Source organism: Argiope bruennichi, chromosome 3, assembly GCF_947563725.1.
Source record: "Argiope bruennichi chromosome 3, qqArgBrue1.1, whole genome shotgun sequence".
Taxonomy (NCBI): domain Eukaryota; kingdom Metazoa; phylum Arthropoda; class Arachnida; order Araneae; family Araneidae; genus Argiope; species Argiope bruennichi.
Genome location: NC_079153.1, coordinates 110,735,704 through 110,761,428, shown reverse-complemented (window position 1 = coordinate 110,761,428; position 25,725 = coordinate 110,735,704). Strand labels below are relative to the sequence as shown.

The following is a 25,725-nucleotide window of genomic DNA, read 5'->3' as shown; positions in this document are numbered from 1 at the left end:
CTAAAAACTTAAATATATCCTTAATGCTGATAAATAATAACTTGTATTATTTTTATTATTTTAAAATTATTAAAAGTTTTAAACTTTTGTATATTAATAGTTACAAATTATTCCAACATTGCCAGCGTATTTAACTGAATGTACTATTCTAATACTGCATTAAACAACCTCAGCCTTATGGAAACGTCTAAAATAAGGCAAATGGTATTACAGTGCTGTTATCTGTAATTTCTTTTCTTTTCTTTTGCAGGTGATCAGTCAAGTCTCGCAAAAACAAGGCTTTGATCTTGATCTTGGATATAGAATTCTTGCTGTCTGCGCTGCTCAGAGAGAGAAGTTTTCACCGAAATCTGCATGTGAGTTCCTTTTCTTTTTTCTTTTCTCGTACGCAAGAAAGTTTTGTAGTTGTCATAGCATTCGAACTGGATTCGTTGAAATATCTCCATGTTAGACTACCCTAAATTCGAAAAACACATGAATAATATAATTTAAAAACTCTTTGAGCTAGACGGATGAAATTTGGTTTGCTTTCTCCATATCAAATTTTTCTATAGTAATGAACACTAATAGTTTACTGAAATTATAGTTTTATTTAAAAAAAGAAACATTCCCTCTCTTTCTCTGTCTTTTTTTAAAGACTGTATAAGAATTCCGTTTTTTCCTTCTATAACATTTCTTCGGGGCTTTTATCAAATATATGCGAAATTAAATTATAAAGATCCGTTATATGAGATTTATTGTTGATTGGCGATGTCTAAAAGCTTCAATAAACAGACATTTTTTTCAAAATTACATTTTAATTCTTCCGAAATTTAATTCGAGATATTTATTAAGGGTAACAAATATATTGATTATCTTATATGAATTATGAATGCGGTCATAACTGCGCCTCATACCCTCTTGTAGAAAAGTACGATTCAAAGTTTTGTCTGCGGTCTTGGAATATACATATATGAGCAATCTGAGAAAACGTTTCTTAATTCATTTTTGCCTGCTTTGTGTCTCCACCTGTCGGTAGAAAATCGCACTAAATCCAATGGAAGCTCGTCCTTTAAGGCTGCAGAACTGCTGCACCTCCTAAAATTCTTTTTTTTAAAGTTTTGTTTTCATTTTTTAAATTTCTTACTTGTTAATTTTTTATTGAGAGAATGGCATTACTGTGCTAAGCGATTGATTCGTATAAATTTTCACAATTTCATCTTTTTTAAGATTCTCCATTTTTTCTGAGAAATGATTTGTAAGAAAAATGTTATAAAGTATCAGAAAGTAAATGCCTGTTTTGATTTGATAGTTTTCTTATACATGAAAGAGGTGAAAAATCGAAAGAATTTCTTAAAGTACATTTGAAACTTTGTATTGTAAAAATTGAATTTAACGCAATCACATGATTAAACAGTATTGGACTTCTAATATTAGGAATACTGATTGGTATATTATCTGTAAATGGCATGATCTTAAAACATCATTTAACTTATCCGACATCTTGTTACCCTTTGAACTTCAAAACATTTTTTGCAATAGGTGCTATAAAAAAAATCAGAATTTTGATTAAATTTTTAATTAATTTAAAGTTAATTTCGATTTTAATATTTTCCCACAATTTCTTCAAAACATTCTATCACGTAAATAACAAATTCTAAATAACTTTTAAAAAGATTATCTTTTTCGTTTTTACATTAATTTTATTTCCAAGGATTTTTTTTTCTGTTAATGAATTTGCTGCTATTCTTCTGTTAATTCCACCATATAAACCAAGCTATGCACAGAATATATCTTGCTTTTACATAAACATAAATTTAAAATTTTTATCTATACCGAATTCTACGAAGTTTGACGCAGCATTTTCAAATTTGTGGTTCAAGTGCCATAAAAAAACTGAACAAGCTCTAACAAAAACGCACAGAATTCAATGGCTGATGCAATCAAGTCAGGCGAAAATACGTGAATGAAGCCTAAACATATTATGATGTTCGAGCTTGAATTTTGAAATTTAGCTTATTATTCATCAGATATAATAAAAATATTTCATCATAATGGATAATTATTCCTATTATTCAACACAAATGTTCTCCAGTAAAGTAATCAATCCACTGTCATATTTAGGAGCTCAATCTTACATGTAAGAAAATATTGTAATCTGATAAAATGGCTTGCTTCTTCTACATTAATTTCATTTTAAATATTTAATTTTTTAACAACCGAAATATTGCGCAAAAAAAAGATATTTAATATCGTCTGAATGCAATAGTTAAATCAATGTAGTAATAAGCGCAGCAGTTAAATCAATGAAAGGTATTCTTGTAAGATATATATTTTCTTGTAAGGAATATATATTCTTGTAAGGAATATATTTTTAAAATTTACTAAAATTAGAGAAAAATAATTGCATGAAAATAAAATCAGTGTCACTAGTATTAATTTTTAAAATTTAGTCTATTATAGTTTTTGTATTATAAAATTCACCGGAGTTAATCTAGAATGATTTTTAAATAAAAACCGAATTAAAGTTTTGAAAATATCTTCATACTTACTACGCAAGAAATAACTACGCGTCAAATTTGCTAACTCTAGCTCCAATGATCTATTTTGTAATCCTCTTTGAATAATTTTTCCAGCATGTGTTTAGTATAATGCAGGTTATAGATAGTACGCCGGTTTCTAAACATTATCATGTTGGAACAAATTATTTAAGGTTTATGCATTTGGAACTTTCTTAAGAATACAATTATTCAGATATATATAGAAATTTTATTATTTGAAATTAATACATCAGTAGAAATATAGAAATTCAATGCGTGCATATGTAAAATAAAGCTTTTCATCGTCCAGTTTTTCAATAATCAATAATTTCTCAACTTTCCTTTTTTTTCTTTACTGAATTTTTGACAACGAGTTAAGAGTGTTTTAGTAGATAAATATTTGTAGTAGAATTGAAATTTCAAGACTTATAAGATTGGGATTTTCTACCATTTAAATTTTCATTATTCATGTAAAAACTGTAGAATGAACTGGAGTACTAGGTTTGTTTTAACTTTTCTATAACCGTGTGTTTAAAACAAGAATTAAAATTATATAACTTCTAAATGACCAGTGAAGATCAAGCATTAATTCTGTACTTTAAACAGGCTTTATTATTATTTTTAATTATTCTTTCTTTAATTATATTTCATTTTCGTCTATTCGTCCTCTCTTTAAAAGAAGCGTTAATTGTTGTTTGATCGTGCGTTGTTAAGAAGCATAAAAAACAAAGTTGTTAGCTTTTTGATATTTGCTGCGTAATTATAATTTATTCAAATGAAGAGTATGATTTTCTTTCAAGTGGTTGCTTTCTTGGCACGGAAAGGAACTGCTAAGTTTGTCGCTAAGCAACAAAGGATAGCTCTGTTAATCACGAGGGGGTTTCCATGGCAACCCTCGACTTGGACATTAATCATTGCTTGATGTGTGCTGCCATCTATGTCGTTTCTTACTAACTAAATTTTGCAATCGTGTTATGCCTGTCAGAAAGGGAAAAAAAAAAAATGAAAAGACTTTATTTAACGCATATTATGATGTTATAAAAATTCGATGTGGTTATTTAAAAATTTTTGGTTTTTAAATTTCTGTTTATTGATGAAGTATTGTTTAAATCTGTTAGCTAATTTGGAGCTTATTTGTTATTGATTGTTTCATTGTAATTACCTGTAATGACTTTGATAATGATAATTAAATCTACAATAAAAAATACTGAAGGTTTTTATGAAACCGCGTTTGTATTCTAAATTCACCTTTTCAAAAAACTTCTCCCTGTTTTATTTATTTATGACTTAAGTTTTTAAAATAGATAGTTTATATCTCCTATGATCCGTTAAATTTTTATTTATTATTGCGACTTGTAAAATCGCCTCCTATATTTTTTAAATCAAATTTTGAATTTAGGCTAAGGATTTATGAACATATCTGGGTCCAAAATTTTTTCATAGATTATTTGACATATGTTATTAAAGTTAATAAAGAAAGGATGTTGGCTTAAATTATTTTCTTACAGAGAGATAAATATATAAATACATTTTCGGGTAGTTATAGTTGTCTAATTCTTGATATTTTTTTTAGCCACTTTTGAGCTCGCAACAAAATTTTCGTATGCAAATAGGGTCTTGAAAAATTAAGAGAAAAAACAACAACAACATAATATTAGACTGCGGAAAATAAGTAAATGTTCCTCGTTCACTGTTTAAAATAAATATTTTTTCATATTAGAACTTTTAGCGCTTTTTTTCAGCACGGAAATTCTGTTAGAATCTTGAATACTCTGCAACTTACTCTTGTAAATATTATTTTATACAAAAAAAAAAAAAAAAAAAAAAGTTAACATTTTATTTATGTAATTATGGCAATATGTATTAATTGAAATATTGTATTTTTTGAAAACATTCTTTATTTAAATCGTTTTAAGAAAAATGACATTACAATTTTTACTTTTTATTCCAATTTTTTTTTCCAAAGACTTTTTTATTACCATTTTTAAAATGTAATTATGATAGTGAATTTTTTTTTTAAACAAACGTTTTTTTTAACAACTTATATGGCCATTTATTATAAACTTTAACCTAGGAAACATTGCACATGTTTGCCCTTATATTTTTAAAATTAAAACTCGGAAGATAACTTTTAACTAATGCAGTCTGAAATATTAGATTTATTTTTCAAATAAAGCGACTAATAAATGGCATTCATTCATATAAGATTCTCGATTCTTATTTTGTGGTATCAATCTTTTGTATAAAAGATTTTTAATGTTTTTTTTTTTTTTTTTTTTCCTTCTTTTAAGATGAAACAGTTTTAATGAACTCCATTTTTAATTCAAGTAAGTTTGTATTAATCCTAAAATTTAAAAATAAGAAAAAATAACTGAATCACTATTAACTGAATTATGTAAACGAAGTTAAAGGACCCTTTTGTTTAAAGCATTCACATTTTCTGAAGACATATTAATCGATTTTCGTAAATTTCTTGAACATGGAAATTCTTTAACTTTGCAGAATCAGCAACTTAAAAGATAATTCTTTCCTAATTATTTCACCTTTATTTCTGGAAAAGTGGATTGTTTAGAGAAACTGATGAAATTAACTTTACAACTTGGATGCACTTAGTGTTGCAGATAATCCCATTTGCTTGGAATTCTTAGAGCTTTATTGTTTATTCATTATTAAGTTCGTAATTTAGTTTATCACTTCACTGCTATTAATGAAATTCACATTAAATTGATTTCATTAATTCACATGAAACATTAACAACTTTGTAACCGAGGATAGAATATTCTAGAATAAATAAATTATAGCTGATCTGTTGTTTTATAACATCTTCAATGCATTACAATATGGTAAGAAATGTTTTAACATTATTTAATTATATTAATATTAGTTATTAATGTGTTTCTCTCTAAGAGAAAATTATTTAAAAAGTTATAGTTATTAAAACAGTGGAATGAATGTTTGTTATTTTATCATATTTCTTTAAATCCAATCATGTTAGTTGAACAGAAATATTAGATTGTTTTAATTTGCTTTTTGTTCCTTTATTGTCTCCTTCTATGTGTACATTCATGTTATAAGAGAAACTGCTGATCAAAATTATAAACATTTAAGCTTAATTCGTTTAACATATTTGCCTAGGTGAATATTAATATTTAATAAACTTATTTGCATAAGTTTGAAAGTATGCAATTTTTTTTAAATGTGTAACCACTAATATATAATGAGCTGTTATGTGGTGGAATAGAATAAATATTTAAGGTTTTAAAATTCTCTTTATTTCCTCGCGGTAGGCATAATTTATGTACAAGAATAGATGATAAGAAATGCGTCAGTCTACATCGCGACACAAGAACAGTAAAGCCAGAAAATTTTCCCTTCATTGATTTTACTATGAGATTTTGATAGGGATCTCTTTGACATGTGTAGTCTTAGTTAAGGGAAATTTAGGTATCTATAAAAGGATGTTGTAAGTATAGGATATTTTTATTCCTTTACTCAGATCGTGAGAAATATGGCCATCAGTTTTATAGAGCGCGTTTAGAATTAATTAAAAAGAAAGTGGGAATTCGATCTAGAAATTAGAGAACATTTTTGAATGAAGTTAATTACTAAATTAAGATAAAAGTTAGAAAATTAATTAAGATTTAAATTAGATTTTAAAATATCATTACACACACACACATAGTTAACTGCTTTTAGAAAATTCATTAACGTTCATTTATTATATAAAACTATTAGGTTTATTTCGGGTATTCCTGTCATTACATGTATATGGCTCTTCATAGACCATCAGATCAGCTGGATTGTAGAAATAACAATTGTGTTTCTCTCTAACTAAAGAGATACATACATGCATACCGAAATATGTTTTAACGTGTATTAATTGCTTCATGGATGAACGTATATTTTCTCCAGTGGATAATAAGAGTTTTGATTCAATAGCAAAACGATCGCTGGGTCACTTGTACAGTTCTGTGGGAGTGGATAAAATCCTTATGGTGCAGTTGTACAGAATGTGTACAACCTTGATTTTCTCGTATGCTAACATAATATTGCTCGTTGAATTTCTCCTAAAATATGATACATATTTAAAATTCTGGTAAAAAATTCATCTGCTAAATTTTATCATCTCTTTGCATTTTTGAGTTATCGTATTCATTTGCATAAGGATGGTCAATCAGATTATTGGGTTTTTCAATTTTGGCAAATGCATAAAGGCGAATAAACAAGTCTGCAAACAGTCATACTCCCCCCCCCCCTGTTGAATTTGACCTAAAATGTGATACATACTTAGCATATGATCTCTATTATCAGTATTTTAAGATTTATCATCTGACTTTACGTTTTGGCGTTATCGTATTCATTTGCATATGGATGGTCAGTCCGATTTCTTATAGACAATTTTTTTTTTTTCCTAAATTGGATAAAGGCTATACATCTTGCCTCTAGTTTGTTTTATTTATAAAGCCTCATTTTCATAGACAAACAGGCATCCCCACACACACCACCACCACCACCACGAAAAAGGAGATAAATCTAATACATATAAATTCATCAGAATATCGAAGTCGAATTTTTTAATGATTGCAGTATTTGCTCTTTGTATAATTTATAAACAAGGGGAAAAATCCTTCTTTGCCTGAATTGTTTACGCTTGTAAAGTGATTCTAGAAACGCAAAGCATTTTCTTAACAGGCGGTTGTATGCCATTCTCCAGAAGGTCGATATCCTTCGCAATTCTGATTCCGGTGGCGCGAAAAATCAATAACTTGAATCGACTGCTTTTGTGTTTTCACTCTAATAACCTCTTCGACAAATATTTTATATTTAAACAATGAAATCCTAAAACCTGATAAATATTAATTAAAACTTATAAAAAGGAAGCATATTTATTCAAATATCGAGATAGTAGTTGTGTTTCTCTTTGCACTTTTGCGGCAGTTGCCTGTTTATTATCAATTCATTGAAGTGGCTTGAAAATTTCAAGAAAGCTCTATCATAGGATAAGTAAGAAATAAACTATTATTTTATCAAAAGAAATAATACATCCGAATATTTATTTTTTCCATCATAGTCGAATTCTTTTTTCACTACACTTTTCTTTCATAAGATAGCCAATCGTCTGAAGATATAACACCAGTCATCAAAGCAACCTGAGTTTCTTTTTTGATGCAATTTTTTTTTCATTCCATACCACATTATCCACCTGTGTTTTGGAACTGTAGAAAGGCCTTTTCCTCATCATCGGAAAGATGGATAATCGCCAAGTTGGCCGTGGCGGCGCTCTCCCTTTTCCAGTCGCCATGGCAACTGTCTATCAGCGGGGAGAAGTGCACTGTACAGGAGGAGCTGCTGTTCACTTAACTGTTCGGGGGGCGTGGGAGTCTTAATGTGTGGCAAGATGGGGGATTCTTTTCCACGGCCCCTCCGCCCTGAAAGGGTTGCGGTGGGGCTAAATGGAGCTCTGATTCTTGGGACTGGCAGATTACGGGGGTCCCTGATAGAGATCACGCCGTATTGATCGCAGGGTGTATAAGTTCGCGATCATTTACTCGTGCCTGCCTCCCTCTGGAACTCGAATCCCCCTTGAGAAAGCTGCCTATAGCTTGGTGATTCATATACCACCTTCGAACTTCTGGAATGTTTCGTTTTGGTCTGTTGTATAAGACTATATTCATGAGTTTGTTACTTTTTATTTTCCCTTAATGAAGTGTGAACAGAGAGATTATTGTAAATTTAAATAATATAGGTATTTTGTCCTTTCTTTTTGTTCTGTTTGAATGAAATAAATATTGTGAATTCTGTCTATCCTTGTGTATGACAATATAAGATCTCGAAAAGAGGCATTAAAAAAAAATTATATATATGTGTATAGTTTAATTTTTGCATAAGTTGGTCTATTTCAAGATTGTAATTTTTGATCATATTTTCGACCAGTTCTGCCAATGTAGAAAGTTAGTTTTGCCAACATTTAGTCATTTTGTTTCACATGAAAATATGCAAAAAGAGCAGTATTTATTTATTTTTATTTCCACGAAAGGGAAATAATAATAATAAAAAAAAGGACTTTGTATATCTGTCCGAGAGAAAATGAACCTGGTAATGATAAAGCGCAAAGACCTAGATAAACACAACTTAGTTTACAGTTTTAGCTTTTAAAATGCAGGTTTTGGTTTGGTTATATTAACGTCCCGTTTGAAGCAACACTTGGGCTATTTTGGGACGGACCTTGTAATTTTGAACCACGGTCAGATGACGAGGACGACACCTGAGCTGGCACCCCCCTCTGTAGGTATATGTCGATTTTGAACCAAATCCGATACATACATTCAAGATCTTTTAGTGACCCATCAAAAATTTCGATTACATTTTAGGATCCTTTTGACTGAACAATTTATAGAAAGAAAACAAAGTTTTTTAGAAATGTTTAATGGAACAGATATAATTGTCTTGTATTACTTTCCAAATAAGGGATTAAATTTTGTACTCTTGTGCCAGAAACTTCTTCCACTTGTGATAGAAACCATTGTTTGCTGAAGTTGTATATGTATGCTAAATTAATTACTTAACCCATAATTTCTGAAACAACAGGTACTCAACAGGTAATAATTTCTGGTAATTGAAGAAAATTCGTGATGGTCAAGCAGCGATTCTCCACAGTGCGCTTCCTCACCAGCTCAACTGGTCATCAGCGTTCCTAAGAGACGATTGCTCACTCTTGGCATTTTGACCACCTATCGAAACTTAATTTCTTCAATTCATTGTTCGTGACTTTTGGTCAAATATTTGACTCGCATTGTGGATTAATTTCAATTGCCACTAAGTAATATACGCTCAATCCTACGAGTCTGTGGTAGCAATTTTTGCATGCAATGAGCTTATGTACTAAATACATGACTTGCCATCTGTTGGCGGAGTGGGAAATTTACTTTTTTGGTACTCTCCTATCTAATAGTTGCAATATAGCAAAATCTTAATGTAGTACCGAAGATTCGATTTGTCTTAATATGGACCCTTAGGTAACTTAAGATATGGTGTTTCCATTTCCTAATCCAAATTTCAGAAACAATGCGTTTTTTATTGGCCTTGCTTTAATCTTTTCCTAAGTTGTTTCTTAAGAGCACAAATTACGACAAACTGAAATAATAAAATACTAAATTATAGATGCCTTTCATAAAGGTAGTTTCAGTGTCTCACGTATGGAATAACCAAGAATTACTTAGTGTAATTTAATTTATTAATTTAATTTTTTTTAAAGGACATAATTTTTTTTAACTAAATGCTTAAGTACAAAATTTACTAGGGCTTTGACTAATAAATCGAACAACGAACTGATGAATGGATAAAAAGAAGGGGGTGGGGGTGGACTCGGATCTGCAAGCGACTTTCAATATATGGGGGGGGGTAAAAGTAATGTTCTAAAATTTGGGCAATATTTAATTTTTATTTAAGTAAGCTCGAATGCATCAACATAATACATCAATCAAAATCAAATAAAAGCACAAAATTAAATTATGTTGAAAATACTATCAAGGTTTCTAGGAGTCCTCGGTAGTTCAGCAGGCAGTTGATTACTTTACCCAATTGATAATCCTGTCCTGTTAATACTTACTCCAAAAATCTAGGTCGGTTTAATTTGGCAATGGAAGCGCAGAGATTGGAATCATTTCTTCTGATGCCGATAGATGGCGCTCTGGAGGTTAGCAAACGTAAGAGGTTTGCTTGCGACTTGAGAGAGCAGAGAGGTTGTGAATGCCAAAGTCTCTTCTCGTATATTCATTGCAATAACTACTTTGCTTTCGATTCTTGCTGAAGATTATAAATTTATATGTTATCGTATCCTGACGAAGGAGGATAGTATTACGTAAGAGGTCAGATATGGATATTTGTAAGGAAATAGAGAAGCTTTAAATAAAAGAAATAATACTGTAAATCCGTTTCCTTCATTGTTGAACGAAATCTTAAACACCACTTGTAGAGTATTTAATTTTCTGAGTCATTGATAGTTCATTTGATATTATTTAGAGGAAATGAGACTACAAAACAGAAATAATTTCTATTAATTATTTTATTCAAAATATGATTATAAAAAAAAATTCGATGTAAATTACGAAAATTTAAAAAAAAAATTGCAATTCGTCGAAGTTGTTAGAATTTAAAATGTTATATAACATTTTAAATTCTAACAACTATATATATATATATATATATATATATATATATATATATGTATGTATGTATAAATAATATAATATAATATAAATTGCTTGACTGAATAGAAGAAACCTTTTGATTTATTTCATGACGGAAGGCATATTATGTTAAAGGAAGAAGCGATGGGAAGAGTCGGTCTGTATTGCGATACAAGAACAGAATAATAGAAGACACCAAAATTTTTCCTTTCAGTGATTTTACAATGGGATTTTGGTAGGGATTTCTTTGACATGTGTAAATTTAGGAAAGGGAATCTTGGGTGTCTTTTAAAGAACATTGCAAACATTAACGGATTTTTATCCCTTAACTCGGAGCGTGGGAAAAGGCTGAACTAAGCAGTTTTATACAGATCGTGGACAATTAATTAAATAAAATGTGGAATTGGATCAGGAAATAGAGAGCATTTTAGAAGGAAATTAGCATGGATTGATTTCAAATAAAAATTACGAAATTAATTTTTTTAAAGTTAGACATTAAGATGTCATTTTATATATATATAATGTAAAACATATTTTTAAAGCAGTTTCGTGGCCGCAGAGAGAGAGAGAGAGAGAGAGGACACTTTGAATTTTTAAATTTCGTTTTATTTCATCTTGGGAGGAATAACCTATGTACAGGCAAGAAGCGACGTCAATCTACATCACAACACAAGAACGAAAAGAAAAAGAAAAAAAAAAAAAAAGCAACAGAAAAATATTCCCAGTGATTATATACCATGAGATTCTGATAGGGATTTTTTTTATATTTGTCGATTTAGGTAAGGGGAAAATAGGTATATTTTAAAAGAATATGTTTAGATGACAGATTTTTATCTCTTCACTCGGAGTGTGGGAACTTGTCGATTTCAACAATTTTCGAGTTCCTGTAGGATTAATTAATTAAAATAGGTGGAATTGGATCAGGAAATAAGAGAATATTTCAGAATTAAAATGTGCGGAATTAAGATAAAATTTTGAAAATAATTAGGATTTAATTTATATATATATATATACAATAAAATACTATAACGCCTATAAGGAAAAATCTTCCGAACTTACACAAAATAGTCTAATTTTCCTGTGGTAAATATAATTATTACAGATGTGATAGTACAGTAAAATGTATTCGTGACTTTATCTACCTGGTGATTAGGGCTTCTCATATATTTGCTTCACAAGGAGAGTGAATTTGTATCGTTTTGTTTCCTTCCTTAATACATACAAATCGGATCCATTCATGTCAACAGATATCTCAGTGGTAAAGAGTTATGTGTATATTGGAAAGAGGTGTGTGCCCTCCCTTCTCGAGTCGAGCGAGGTTAACAACCACTTAACTGAGCGCGGGTTCTGTGTCCTTTTCGGTGTTAATCAGTTAGTAAACTTCCATTCCTACCCACAAACTATCCCTTCCCATTGAAGTCTTTCATCCTACAGTATTAATGGGCCCATTACGGCTCGTTACGGTAGCCGACACCGAATCCCAGTCTGGTTGAAATTCGTAATCGACTCCTTTGGAGTAACGGGGTCCTTGCGGTCGTCACGCGCGTCTCCATGGCAACGGGACCTTCGCTCTAATTACGGACACCAGTGATGGGTGTGCGGCACAAACACGTTAATCTAATTAGAATCCCGTCGAGCAAAATAATGCACGCGTTCGGTGCTCTCTCTTGTTGCGAATCTCTAATGGCGACTTGCGACCACGCCAATATTAATAGGTTGCTCCGCTAAATGAGTTTTCCCTTTTGTTTTTCGTTTTGTCCCATTTGCTTGTTTTCGGATGGTTCCGCTCACTTGTGACGCACGCTGATTAATTGTCGTGTCCTGCTCCCGCGGAAGGACAGTTTGTTGGTGCGAAAGGATGGCGACGGGCCAGAGGAGGGGTAGAAAAAAAAATAGGGGCGTGAGATGAAATAGATTCTAATTATTCATTTGGTAAGTGAAAGGGGGAGGTTTCGGATTCCGCAAGAGATATGTCAAAAAATGTGCCGTATTGTTTTTTCAGGTGAAAGGATTGTGTCTGATTAATTAAGCATTATGGTACGGCTAGACTTATTCTCAAAATATACTATTTCCATGAAGATTTTCATTGATATTCTTTCTTTTTTCATAGACATTTTGACCATTCTAAATCGCCGTTGCACTTAATGTGTTATTTGCAACAAATCTACGCATCATGCGTTTCCCATAGAATTGGGAGATTGATGAAAAAAGTGAGAGAGTGGGATTAAATAATTTCTACCGATTTATTTGTTTATTGATAGGGGAGGCTTTAGATTCGGCAAATTAGAGATGTATTACTAATACATTAGCAATGCATTATTTATATAGCTCGTTTAGGTAAATGAATTAATTTAGTTCAGTATATTAACGTCCCAATTTTTAAAACAGCACTAAGGCTGTTTTTTGATAGCCGTCATAATTTTGAACCGCGGTCAGATGACGAGAACGACACCTGAGCTGGCATCCTTCTCCAAACTTCCACGCCACACCAGATGGAGGACATTTGACCCCCCCCCCTGGCTTTAACTTGCACCAGGCCACTGCGACCGTTAAGAAATTGGTTTAAAAAAAAACACGACGACTATTTTGGGATGAATTTCAATAATTTTGTACCGTGTTCTGATGACAAAGACCCAGCTGAGAAGGCAGGCCCTACTTCCAAGTTTTCGCACCATACATTTAAATCATTTTGTCCCAAGTATTTAACATGTATCACTTACTTGGCGATTCTTTGTTGGAACCTGTGGAAGGCCTGAATTCCAAATTGAAACTAAAACTTGTCGCAGAACTGCAATTTTAATAGTGAATTCGTATACCAAATATCATTTATCCAAGTCGTTGGGTGTTTGAATTATCGGATTTGAATGCAAGGAATTGACTGTCTGCCCAGATCAACAGAGAGTCAATCCTGTGACGGATTTTGTTCCGAATTTGATATATATTTAGATGTTAAAACGGTATACCAAATTTATTTATCTAAATCGAGTTTTCCTGCTTATATGTACGCGAAAGTACACGACCGATGATCCATCATTTGTCGGAATATCATGATTGAAAATTTGATAAGTATGTGTACTAACACTAGAACGTCCGGGATTTCGATTACCCTTAAACGTCCGCCGGTGTCGTTGCGACACCGCGATATAAAATATATAAAATAATTGTAATAACTAAATAATTGCAGGGCTATTATTCAGCAGAGTTTAGTTTTTAAGACTTTTTAATATGATTTCATGTAATTATCATATATTATGACCCTTTATATCATAAAAAAACTGCAAACAAAATAAATTACGTACAAATTACTTCTTCAGATTCTTCCCAGTCACTTTCACGCAATCTTATGTCTTCATTGGAATCAAAATTAGAATAAGACAGTTCACTACCATCCGATTCATTCTCAGAAAGCTCTCGCAACAAATTAGAAATTTCATCAGGGCTTGGACCTTTTCTTACGAGCCGTCGTTTCAGGGTGTCTGCTCTACACAAGGTTCGAAAATCGAATGATTTTTTTATGAGCAAATAAGCAAATGCTGTGTAACGAAGTACTTAGAACAATTTTAGAATAACTGATTCATTTCCACTGTGAACCCACTAACACTGCATTCAAAGCCAGACAAATGTGCGATAGTACTTTGGGAAGTAGTGAACTATCGTTTGTTGAAAGACAGCTATTTATAACGGTAAATTGCCTTGGTGTCGAAACGACACCAGCGGACGTTCTAGGTATATTTAATTGTAAAATGTTTCCTAATTAATCTAGAACCAGAAAACTGTAGTCATCATGGAAAATGATTAAAAGTCGCAAAATTTTTTCAAATTCTCTGATAAAATGCGGAAAGGAGAACAAACTAAACAGGCTCCGGTGTCCAATCGACACCGTATTGAGTTCTAGTGCTAAGATGATAAAACTGTATACTAAATTTTATTAGTCTGGCCTTTGACGGTTTTTTTAGATAGTATTCATTTGTACTGTGTCAGACAGACTGTCTATGAATGGTTTTCGTTCAAAAAGTGGACAGAAATCTATAAATTTGATATTATCATAACCATATATCGTCGGTCTATCTCAAAGTGTTTTTTAATTCGTTAAAATTTTGGATTCGACTTTTTTCGATGATTTATAATACTTTCTCTTTGTTATATTCGTGTATTAAAAAATTAAAAAAGTCCGATTGTTATTTAACAAAAATTTAAAATCAAATATGAAATTATTCTTAAGATCAATACCATTACCGGTGCGATAGCAGCAATTAAATGTGTGCTTTCCGCTGCCTTTCCTTTTCTTCGTATCATAGTTTCTATTTCAAAAGTGCCCACTTGTCATTTATCAATTTTCTAAACAAATAGCTCTCTCAAAACGTGACGGTTCAGATTTCGAGAACACTTAAAAGTCTGTCATCGCCGTATTCATTTTTTTTTTTACTTTTTTTTATTGGAAATAGGTTCGAGGTCAGATGTGTTTTGGAGGGCCTCTTCATTTGTATACGCGTCCCGCTTTACACATTGTCGGGTGCAAAAGTAATGCCATTGACGTATGGATAATTAAAAATAAAAATAGAAATCAAAGAGTTCTACTGTGAAATCCGAAATGTCGTGACGGTTTGATCTTAGACGGCTTGTGTACAACCGGTTGTCATGGCGATCGGCTGGCTTTTTTCTGTGTTTTCGTTGGACTCGGCTCGCGTGACATGTAACTTGTGGTCTCACTTCGCTGTCCGAAGGGGCCAGAAATGACGATGGGCAGCGTTGCGAATTGTTGCGCGAAATTAAAATAGGAGGACCGCCAAGCATGACCTTCTTTTCCTTTTTTTTTTTTTTCTTCTCTTTTTGTGGCTCATTTTCGAAAACAGGTGCCATAAAATCGAACGCTTTGGCTTATAAAATCTTTAAAAGCTCAGTCCTTTTTGTGTTTGATGTAAGTACTTGATGTAATTACTATAATATAATTAATTCTGTAAAAAAACGGTTCAGTAGGAAAAACAATAATTTGAAAAGAAAAAAAAAATCAATAAAAATATGTGAAGTTGGCATGGAATCTAGCCATTTTTTTCCCCCGCCTTAAACAAATTCGCCGTATTTGTCATATATTGTGTAACAAATGTTATTTGGTGTATATTATTTAAAAAAAGAATAACTACATGAATGGAAATGTAAAATTTGTTATTATTTTTCAAAAAGTAGGAATATAGGAGAAATCAGAGACGTTATCTTAAATTCAAGCTTATGTTTAATCTTGAACCACAAACAATTGAACATTTTAAATTAAATGTATGAAATTCATATATAAGCTTAGATTTTATCATTTAACCGGACCTCAATGTCAGCATATGTGAACATCCATTTATATTCTTAATTCTATAATTTAAGCTGTATCAGTAGAATGACAGGAATTATAAATTTATTAGCACAATATTTATTTTATTTATTAATAATTTTAAAAAATACATTCTGATTTCCAGTCAGCGGATTCAAAAAAAGATAATATTCAAATTTAAAAAAAAAAAAAAAAAGAAAGAAAGAAACTGAAAAAAATATTTAAAACTCCACTTTTTCTGCAAGGGAAAGAAGGAGTTAGTTATATTCCCGACGGTGCTTTCTACTTTCGTATATTCTGAGGTAAAATGAATGTACTTAAACATTTACGTAGAGACAGAAATTGATGCTCTACTTGTGACGGCAACTTCTCGTCTTCTTAAATTGCCCGATATATTGGTAATAAGTTATGCTCCTAAGTAATAATACCTTTAAATATCTAAGCACAATTACTTGCTAAGTAATCCCATTGCCAAGCCATTACTCTATTCGCCTGCTATGTTCGGAGGTTAAGAATTTTCTTTCTCAGAACTCTGTGACGCTCCCCTCATATAGGCAATCACTTTTTTCGCATGAAAACATCTAATGAAGTACTAATTCATCGTCGTGTTAACGGGTAAATGGAATTTATTTTTAAGTCAAATATCTCAAAATGGCAATTAACGAATTAGATTATTGAGAAATTTAGATATCGTATACGAAATAAACTCCTGAACTTTTTGCTTATTTTATTGTCTGATTCACGTATGTTTTCTGGAAAGTGTTGTTATTCATATAAAATCATAGAAGTGTCTTTGGTGGCGTATAAATTTTTTTTATCGAATTATATTGGCTTTGATTGATTTAATTTCGGCTTATAAATTTATGATGCGGCAATTTGATGCAGTATGACAGCATTTTCGAGCTACGTACGAACTTCTTTTTATGATTTGAAAAAGACATTTGCACTTTCCTATTTCTCCATTGGAATTTTTTATTTTAAAAGCAGATTTGAAATTGTGTGTGTAATAAAGATCACTTTTTTTCTCTATGTGTGTGTATTAAGCGTTTTATAGCACAAATCATTGGACTCAAAACTACCAAATCTGGCACAGATATAATTTGGAGAGTGAAAATGCTCACTTTGGAGAGATTTGTGAAATTTTAATTAATTATAAAATGAAATTCTTCTTCATAATTTCCGAAGCTATTCCTACACGAAAATGATCTTTTGTATCTTATTAAAATTTTACAAATTATCTTCTCATTGCCAATTTTTTTACTTTACATTTTTTTTCTATTGTCAATCAATTAAAAAATATTTTAAATGTATTTTACAACATATTATTACATTGTTAGAGTGAAATTCAAATCGCTTTCATAGTTGATGCTGATATTTCACCCTGGTTTTTCTCCCATTATTGATAATCGAGAAAGAAAGATCCGGCTTGTTTTCCTATGTCGAGATGTTTCAATGTGAAGGTTAGGATATTTAAGTATAGTTGCTTGCTTTAAAGTATAGACAGGAAATTAGTGAAATGCATATCTCAATGAGTGACTGGTGTGAAGCTTTTAATAATAGGAGTTATATGTCAAAGTGTGAACTTAAAAAAATATTTTGCTAAGGAAGTCATTAAAACCATGTTATTCAAAATATGTCATTGTATTTTTAATCACCATTAATCCTGGCATACCAACTGGACGCTAAAGGCGGCTCATATATTATAATCTTATATTCAAACATTATGAATATTCAAGAAAATGGGGAGATATCACTCTCGATACTTTTCCTTAAACATTATTTCCTTAATGATAGCTGTCCACTCTCAATTTAGGCGTTTTAGCTGCCATTAGTGAGGTACGTGTGAGACAGTGTCCATCGGTTCATTTCCTACCTGCCACTGAACCTCTGAAGCAGAGCGGTCACCGATGCAAGGATAACCTGCAAGAAGCCCTCATTAAGTGTGACAATGCTCACTGGTCAGTCATCTCGCTGGGAAGATGGACGGAAGGGTGCCATCGATCATTGCTCCGAGACATTGACAGGGACGAGCATTGTTCGCCGGGGTGCGCGCGCCTCTGCATTGTGTGAGATCAGTGACTGTGAGGAGACACTGGAGAGGGATCATGTCCCTGGCTTAATTTGAATGTCTGGGAATGTTCCCCGAGTCTGTTCGATTTGTGTAGTGTCGTCGGTCCTTTTGAGCCCCTCAATATGTCCGATTTTCTTTTCTTTTTTTCTTTCTTTCTTCGTATATTCGAAGTAGATATAAATTTCAGAATCGCAATATTGTCGTTGCTGTCAAAACTATTGAATAATTGCCGTCGGAAAAATTGACCTTGGAGAACATTTTTGTTGCGTTTCGACGATTCAGACCTCCCCCAAGTCCGAAAAGATATGTTTGCTCAATGTACCTGTGTCCGTTTTAATTTATATTCGTTCTAATATTGTTGCAGATATTAATTACTTTGGATTCTTAATCTAAGAAAAGGCTATATCTTTAATATTATTTAATTTTTTGAGATTATAATATTAGATATAATTTAATCTTAAATTGGATTTTAAATGAAAATTAGCATAATTTTTATTTAGATTAGGAAATTCATTGTTTATTTGATTAAGTTCTAAATCTACGTAATTTATTGCTTTAATGTTGAATTATATATATTAATTATTATTATAATCTGATGTTCGTAAGACAATTCTTAAGGATGTAATTTTATAAATCATATGCTGTGCCTTGAAAAATTACCAGTTATGAAATCGCAAATGCTAAGAATTTTCAAAAATAGTCTTGATTCGGATAATATCGTTTTATTAATAAGTTATTAATAAGTTAACAGAATATAAAATAAAATACTTAACATATTGCAAAATGATTCGTTATGTTTGTTACAGAATTTGTAGACAGGTCTTTAAACGATTGTTCGTTATCATAATCATCATTTTTGGGGAATTTCGTTATTATTATATTGTTTTTAAAATATTGTCCAGAATTCTACACTAAGTATTTATATTCTAGTCGTGCTTAAACAAAAGTATGCAGAAGCGGAAACAAAAGCGCCAAGCCTATGACACAAAGTTTTAAATATTATTAGAGAGTTGAAGTATATCTTCCTAAATGAGGTAATGTAAAAATAATATTTTAACAAACAATAATATAAATTATGTGTTTTTTAGTAAAATACAAAAAGTCACTGAAAATTGATGCAATTTGCATTAAAAACTATGACTATTTTGCATATATTTCATGATAATATCTGGCGCTGTTTTTCCAAAGTGAGGATGTTACGCCATTTTAATATTCACTTATTTGCATTTCGTGACATAAGTTCCCCGAATGTCCGTCTTGTATCTCCTTTTTATTATAGCGTATGATTTTACGTTTTCATGAACAAATTCGCTCCTAAATTTAAATTTGAAGGAATTAACGCCGAAAACATTTGCTGGCTGTAATTTGTGCCTTCATATGTACTGGAAACTTAAACTGAACATTCTTGGACAGGCAATGTAATTTAGCAGAAATTGTTTTCCAGTCCTAGGTGTCATTCGCTTAATATAAATTTGTGTTTTGGTTAAAATGCAAGATAATTGGAAAATAATTACCAGGTTTTAAATGTTATCATTTAAAAATATTAATTACACTTTTCAAAGCTATTCGGAAAGGATGAAGATACATATCTTAAATATTTATTTTACTTTGTACAAAAACCGTCCAATGTAGTGCAAATTCATTCCCTTGGTAAGCAGTAAATGGAATGAAAATGTTTATTTTCTATGTCGCATACTTTAAGAATGGCGATCAAAGAGCAGAATGACTCTTTACTTGTATAAAGAAAAAATTGCAGAAAATTAAAGTATAAAGAAAAATACTGCAATCGTCGAAAAAATTCGATCTCGAGATTTGGACGAATCTCCACGTTTCAGAGCTACCTCAGTTTGAAAAACACATTTTTGGAAAATGACTGTCTGTCTATTTGTCACAAAGATAATTCAAAAGTACTTTGAGCTAGATGGTTGATATTTAGTATGCGGTCTTTAAACCAGATTTGTAAATTACTACGAAATTTTGAGCTAATTCCGTTGAAAGGAAATCTGTCTGTCCGGCTGTTCGGATATAAGTTAACACGAATTGGCTAACGAAGATGGCTATATTGATAAAATTTGGTACTCAGATTTAATGTCCGTCTCTACTTTCAGAAACAAGTAAACGCGATAACTCAGAAATGGTAGTGACTTAAATACCTGAAATTGAGCATCCCATTTTATGACTGCAGATGTGGTTCTGTATCAATTCGGTTTTTTGGACACTATTAACCGCATGCCAGGGTTTAATCGCCAAAAAAAAAAACACTCCAAGGATCACACGATAGATTGATAATTGGCATGCAGGATCAATCTATCGTACAAAACAAAATCAAACTTAATTTTTAACTTTTTTTCGGAGAGAATTTCAGACAAACAAAAACTATTTAAGGGGAAAGATGGCAATTCGTTGCTTATGCTTTAAAATTTAAGGGATTGAATCTGTTATTGTTGCCAAATGTTATGGAGAATTCTCAGAAATAGTGTATCTGGCTATTTATGGCTGAAATTGGAAAAGTGTTTGAAAAGCGAATCCTCCTGTTTGGCAACAGCTGAATTGAATCTGCACCTTATTTACAGACGGGAAACTAATATACAGTAGACTCCCGATTATCCGCAGTGCGGATTATCCGCGCCTGCCGCACAAAGTTTTTTTTTTTTTTTTTACTGATTTTTTCAAAAAGGTGCAGTTTTACAGTTATGCTTTTGTAATTACATAATACATTACAGTATTAAAACAGCACATATGTATTCATTTTTCTGTGTATCCTTGACGCCTCTCGTAAATACAAAGCACTTTTCTGTTTTCATTAACAAAATGCATTTTATGTTAGTTTTGAGTGATATACTAAAATATTAAGCGTTAGTGAAACATTTCTTGCTGTTTATTTTACGTCTTATTGTACATAAAACGATTTTTCAAAGTTGGAATGACTGTTTTCTCTTTTGATATACCCGTTTTTAGCTTTTTTCGGATTATCCGCGATTTTTGTTATCCGCGGCGGCCGCGCCACTCAATTCCGCGGATAATCGGGAGTGTACTGTATTATTATCGAACTCAGCTAACTGTACGTTTTTTCCTCGAGCATATAGTTATATTTCAATTTTTGAACTTTCTGTACTCATGTAGCCGCTGTTTGCCGACCTCTTCTCCTTAGTTACAGTATCGCCCTAGATATTTTGGGTAGTGCCCCTTCCGCGGTCGTGCGCCCCCCAAGACACAGTCCCCTGGGGCCGCAAGCATCCGCCCCTCAAGGTCTCCGGGAGAGCGCGTGGCCATATAAAATCAATAGTTGTGCCTCTTGGTCCTTCGGTGACGAAAGCTCTCCAACCACCTATAGCCTTTAGTCTCCGGTTACCGCAAGGGAGGGCGGAGAAAGAATCGATTTTTAGCTGCAGCCCGGGCACATTCTTCTTTACAGGGAACCAGCACGAGGAATGTTTGTTTGGCGAGTCCCTTTCGCGTGTGCACAATTGATGGGTTTGAAATTAGCGCGGAGGTGCGCGCGCGTATTTGCGTTTTTAAGGTGATTGCCTTTTTAGTGCTCCGTCTTTTTAGTATTCGACGGTAAAACGTTTGAGGAAAATTTTTGCCAAACATAAAGCTCTATAAAGAAAGGGAGGCTTCTTGATCCACGCCGTCATTTTACTGTTTTTACAGTTTCTTACTGTGCCTTATTATTTAATAATCTGTTTCCGATTTAAGCCTGAAAATTCTGCCTTTTTGGAGACATTTATATGAAATAAGCAAAAGATATTTACACACATGCCTTGGATTAGGAAGAAAAACAAACAAACAAACATTGTATATCTTTATCAATATTTATTCCATATTTGCAAACTGTATGAAATAGAAATGAAAATTCTATTCGTTTAAAGCAAATATTCCTTTTAACAAATTACTTAAAAGACTTATCTTACCTTTACTATGGTTGGAGACAAAATTAAATTGTGTTTATATTCCGATATTTTATTTTAATAATAATTATCTTTACTCTTTGAAATTCTCTTGAGTTAAAAGTAAATGGATTTCAGAAAACTATTTAAAATGACCCGGAAAATTATTATTGTGAAAGTTGTTTCATTCATTTCTCATTTGTCTATTTTCCTGCAAGTCATGAAATTTTATTATTACTATGTTTTCATATGTGGCTATGGGTCTTACTTACTGTTATAAATTTATTACTATTAAATACTGAAGTATTTTCTCAAAGCTATTTCAATTTACATTCGTAAGAGTAGCTGAATATTTCGATCGGATTCTTCTGGAAATCCGAATAAGTCGATAGCGGAAGCCGATTTTCGACACTAGATGGCAGCAGAGAAACTTTGTAGCGTTTGTGGCCGAAGCGGGAAGTAAAAGGCGGCGCGTTTTGAGGAGAAAGTCTGATTTTTTTTCTCTTTTTTTTTTCCCCTTCAACTTTCACTTAGAACAAAATATCTCTATGCAGTTCGTCACTTTTTTCAAAGTTTAAAATTAGCCAGTTTTTGCTTTACAATTCTTTATATCTCTTAAGACATTAAGGAAAAAACAACTTAACTACATAGTTATTAATAATTTTTTTCCCCGCATGCAATCAATTCGAGCAGGGATTCCGTTTTACAGGGTGAATGCGTTTTCCTTCTAAAAGAATTAATAATTTTGGTTTATTTTGAAATATTAATTCAGAAAAAAATTACTTGTAGTACATATAGATTTTTTTTATCTTCTTAACTTGATTAAGTGCATTTATTTGTTCTATAATTTTAAAATAATATAGCTTTGTTGAAGTATATATATATATAATATAATATTATTTTTGTTTTAATTGTCGTTCAACGAAATGAATTATATAGGAAATAATTTATAAATCAATAAGGTTGAAAGATAACTTGGCTTTACGAATGAGTTACTATTATTACTTTAAGCAGTATGAAAGTGAACTCTTGTTTAAAACTTGTTTATTGATAATACTGCGTCTTTAATTTAGATATTTCTTTTCATTTGATACCCCCTCCCCATGTCGAATGTCTGCATTTTGAATATCTTCTGCAATGTAGCGAGGAAGAACTCTTCACTACATTGCTGAAATTATGCACACTGTCTTACTTTCGCTTCTTTATTATATATTCACAAAAAAATGCCTTATATTGATTTTCTTACATTTTTGAAATAATATTGAACTGCTTTTATTTTTGCTAACTGTCTCTCTTGAAGCTTGTGTTGTGTGTTTACAAACGGTGTTATTTATTGAATTCTTCGATTTTTGTCTGTGATATGATGTTTAAACGAGAGAAAAGACCTGTAAAGCTCTTTTTTATGTAGTACCTCTTAATCTTCTGTTTTCAAATTGAAATTCATTCTCAACTCCATGGGCTGTTTCTAGTTCCCTCCGACAGAGGGCACTGCCCGTCTCTCCCCAACCGATCAATCCGGGAGCGCGTTTCCCGCTGTCGCTCGGTCTGCTTCCGAAAAATGGAAGCGCCGAAAACAAGAACCGCGAATTCTCAAGACGTGCACCCTTCTCTGCTGTTTTTTCCCGCCTCAACGAAACGTGTGCTGCTAGCCCATTAGACGACTTGAGAACAAAAATGTTGTGGACCTCCCCGACCCCCGAGTGAATGACAATCCTCCCTCTCTTCGCTCCGAGCACTTTTTCTTTGAAGGACTCCGTGAAGAAAAAGCGTGGTACCTGTGCCTTTTGGATGCGGAGTATGGCGAGATCTTGTGGTCCATGTCGTTACCGTATCTTCTGGCGTGGAGTCGTATCTTCCCGAAACGGCCAGTGCAGGTAAATATCAATGCTGCTCTTGGGCCATTCCAGGCGATGGGTGGCCCTTTAGGGTTTCGTGTATCGATTGGCGAGTGATCTTTTCGTGCGCGATTTGTCACGTGGGGGAAGCATGACACGGGGAACGGTCGGGCGCTGTGACTTTTAAGTATTTGGCTATGGAATAGTTACCACATTTAAGAGAAAGAAAAGAAAACTGTTGTTGATTTTTTTAAATAAATGTTTTTATTAAATTCTGATTTCAGTGTTAAATATTTTTAAATAAAAATCAAATATATACGTTATGGATAAAGATGAAAATAAAATAAAAATTTAGATTTTATAATTGTTTTTAAAAGTACATTTATGGATTGAAATAAAATAAAATATTATTTTCCGCATTAAAACGTTTTTATTGAATAATTCGTGAAAATTATTAATAAATTATTAAAAAAATATTCTGTGGTACTCATAAGATTATAATGATAAAGAATTCGATTTTCTCCAATCATACTTTCAAAAAACATGTTTGGTTTCAGCAAAAAAAGCTGATAAATTAGAAGCATAAATGTATTTGCTGATGCATTGATTGCTATTAGAAATGTTTTCATTATTTCTTTTCATCTAAATGTGCTTATAAAGTATTTCGAATCTTTTGCGATTACAAAGAAACATTGCGCATAAATAAATAATAAAATGAATGAATAAATAAATAAGTCTACGTGATAAAATAATTAACTTTTATCTTTGCAAGCTTTGCTTTTATTTATATGTGTAGTAATGGATATAGTAAAGGATACTCAACAAGTACTTATAAAATGTGCAAATTCTTAGAATTGTTTCTGTTTGTCTCAGTTTTTCTATGTTTGTTTTCATTTTGATTTCGTTAAAACGAAACATGAAATCTCATTACAAGTGCCAATCACTACTGACAAATCTTTTTCTTTTGTTAAAACATTTTTGATTCTGCATTTCAAATGCAAGTAGTTCGATCTGGTCAATATTTACTCTCAGATTATATGCCGTTGATTGGGTGATATCTCATAATCTTCTCTGAAAAATATTTTATTTAATATTTGCTTCTTTTTGTAAATCTATTTACCATCTTTTCATATCTATTTAGTTTACTTCTTTGGGAATTTTAATATCTGACATATTTTGTTTGCTAAAATTTATTTCTTATGTATTCACCTGAAATGTTTTAATATCTTACTTATGGTAAAGAAGATTTATAATTAATAAATCTTTTTCTTAAGTTATCAAATCTTTTATCATTAAACTAATATGCCATATTTAAAATCTATCCTTTATTTTGGTATATTTTACATAAAAAAAATTGAATAGATCAATTTCTTGCGTTCCTTTTTTGGAATGTTTTATGCAGTGCATAGAGAGTAAATGGCCGTTAGAAATCGTTTGCATTTGATAATATGAAGATCAGTCGTGAAAATGGCTAGAATGGGGATGCCTGTGGCTCATGGGGAGAAAAAAAAACCTACTTGGAATATATTAACCCTTTACGATTTTATTAAATTAATATATAGGTGTCCAAATCCTATTTACATTTCCATTATTCACATTTTCTTCTATTTCACTACCTTTTGGATTTTTTAAAATTATGTCTCTCGTCTTTTAACTGGAACTACTTTAATATTAAAATCACTAGTATAAAAGTTTTCAATCGTTCCCACTTTTTATATCTGTATTTAAAGAGTCAATCAAATTCGTCTTCGCTACTTTCAATTTCACGGTGCTCTTCTTGCGGTAGCTTTCTTTTTACCATGTTAGATTATTGCTTTTAAAATATTTTAAGAAACATAATTTAACCCTTTCTAGGGCCGTGGGAAGTATGCTTCCCATCAAATTTATCAATCATTGTATGAAAT

The 25,725-nt window shown here is 31.7% G+C and overlaps 1 protein-coding gene across 7 annotated transcripts in view; it reads left to right on the top strand.

The window, feature by feature from the left end:
* LOC129962579 (zinc finger MIZ domain-containing protein 1-like) overlaps positions 1-25,725 on the top strand; it is a 336,461-nt gene that overhangs the window by 141,689 nt on the left and 169,047 nt on the right. For 6 of the 7 annotated variants that reach the window (XM_056076373.1, XM_056076375.1, XM_056076377.1 and 3 more), the window contains one exon: positions 251-356. In XM_056076373.1, coding sequence (XP_055932348.1) covers positions 251-356 — 106 coding nt within the window. Of the gene's footprint in view, positions 1-250; positions 357-23,542; positions 23,861-25,725 lie in introns of those variants that run through there. The other variant, XM_056076378.1, reaches the window with a different exon arrangement.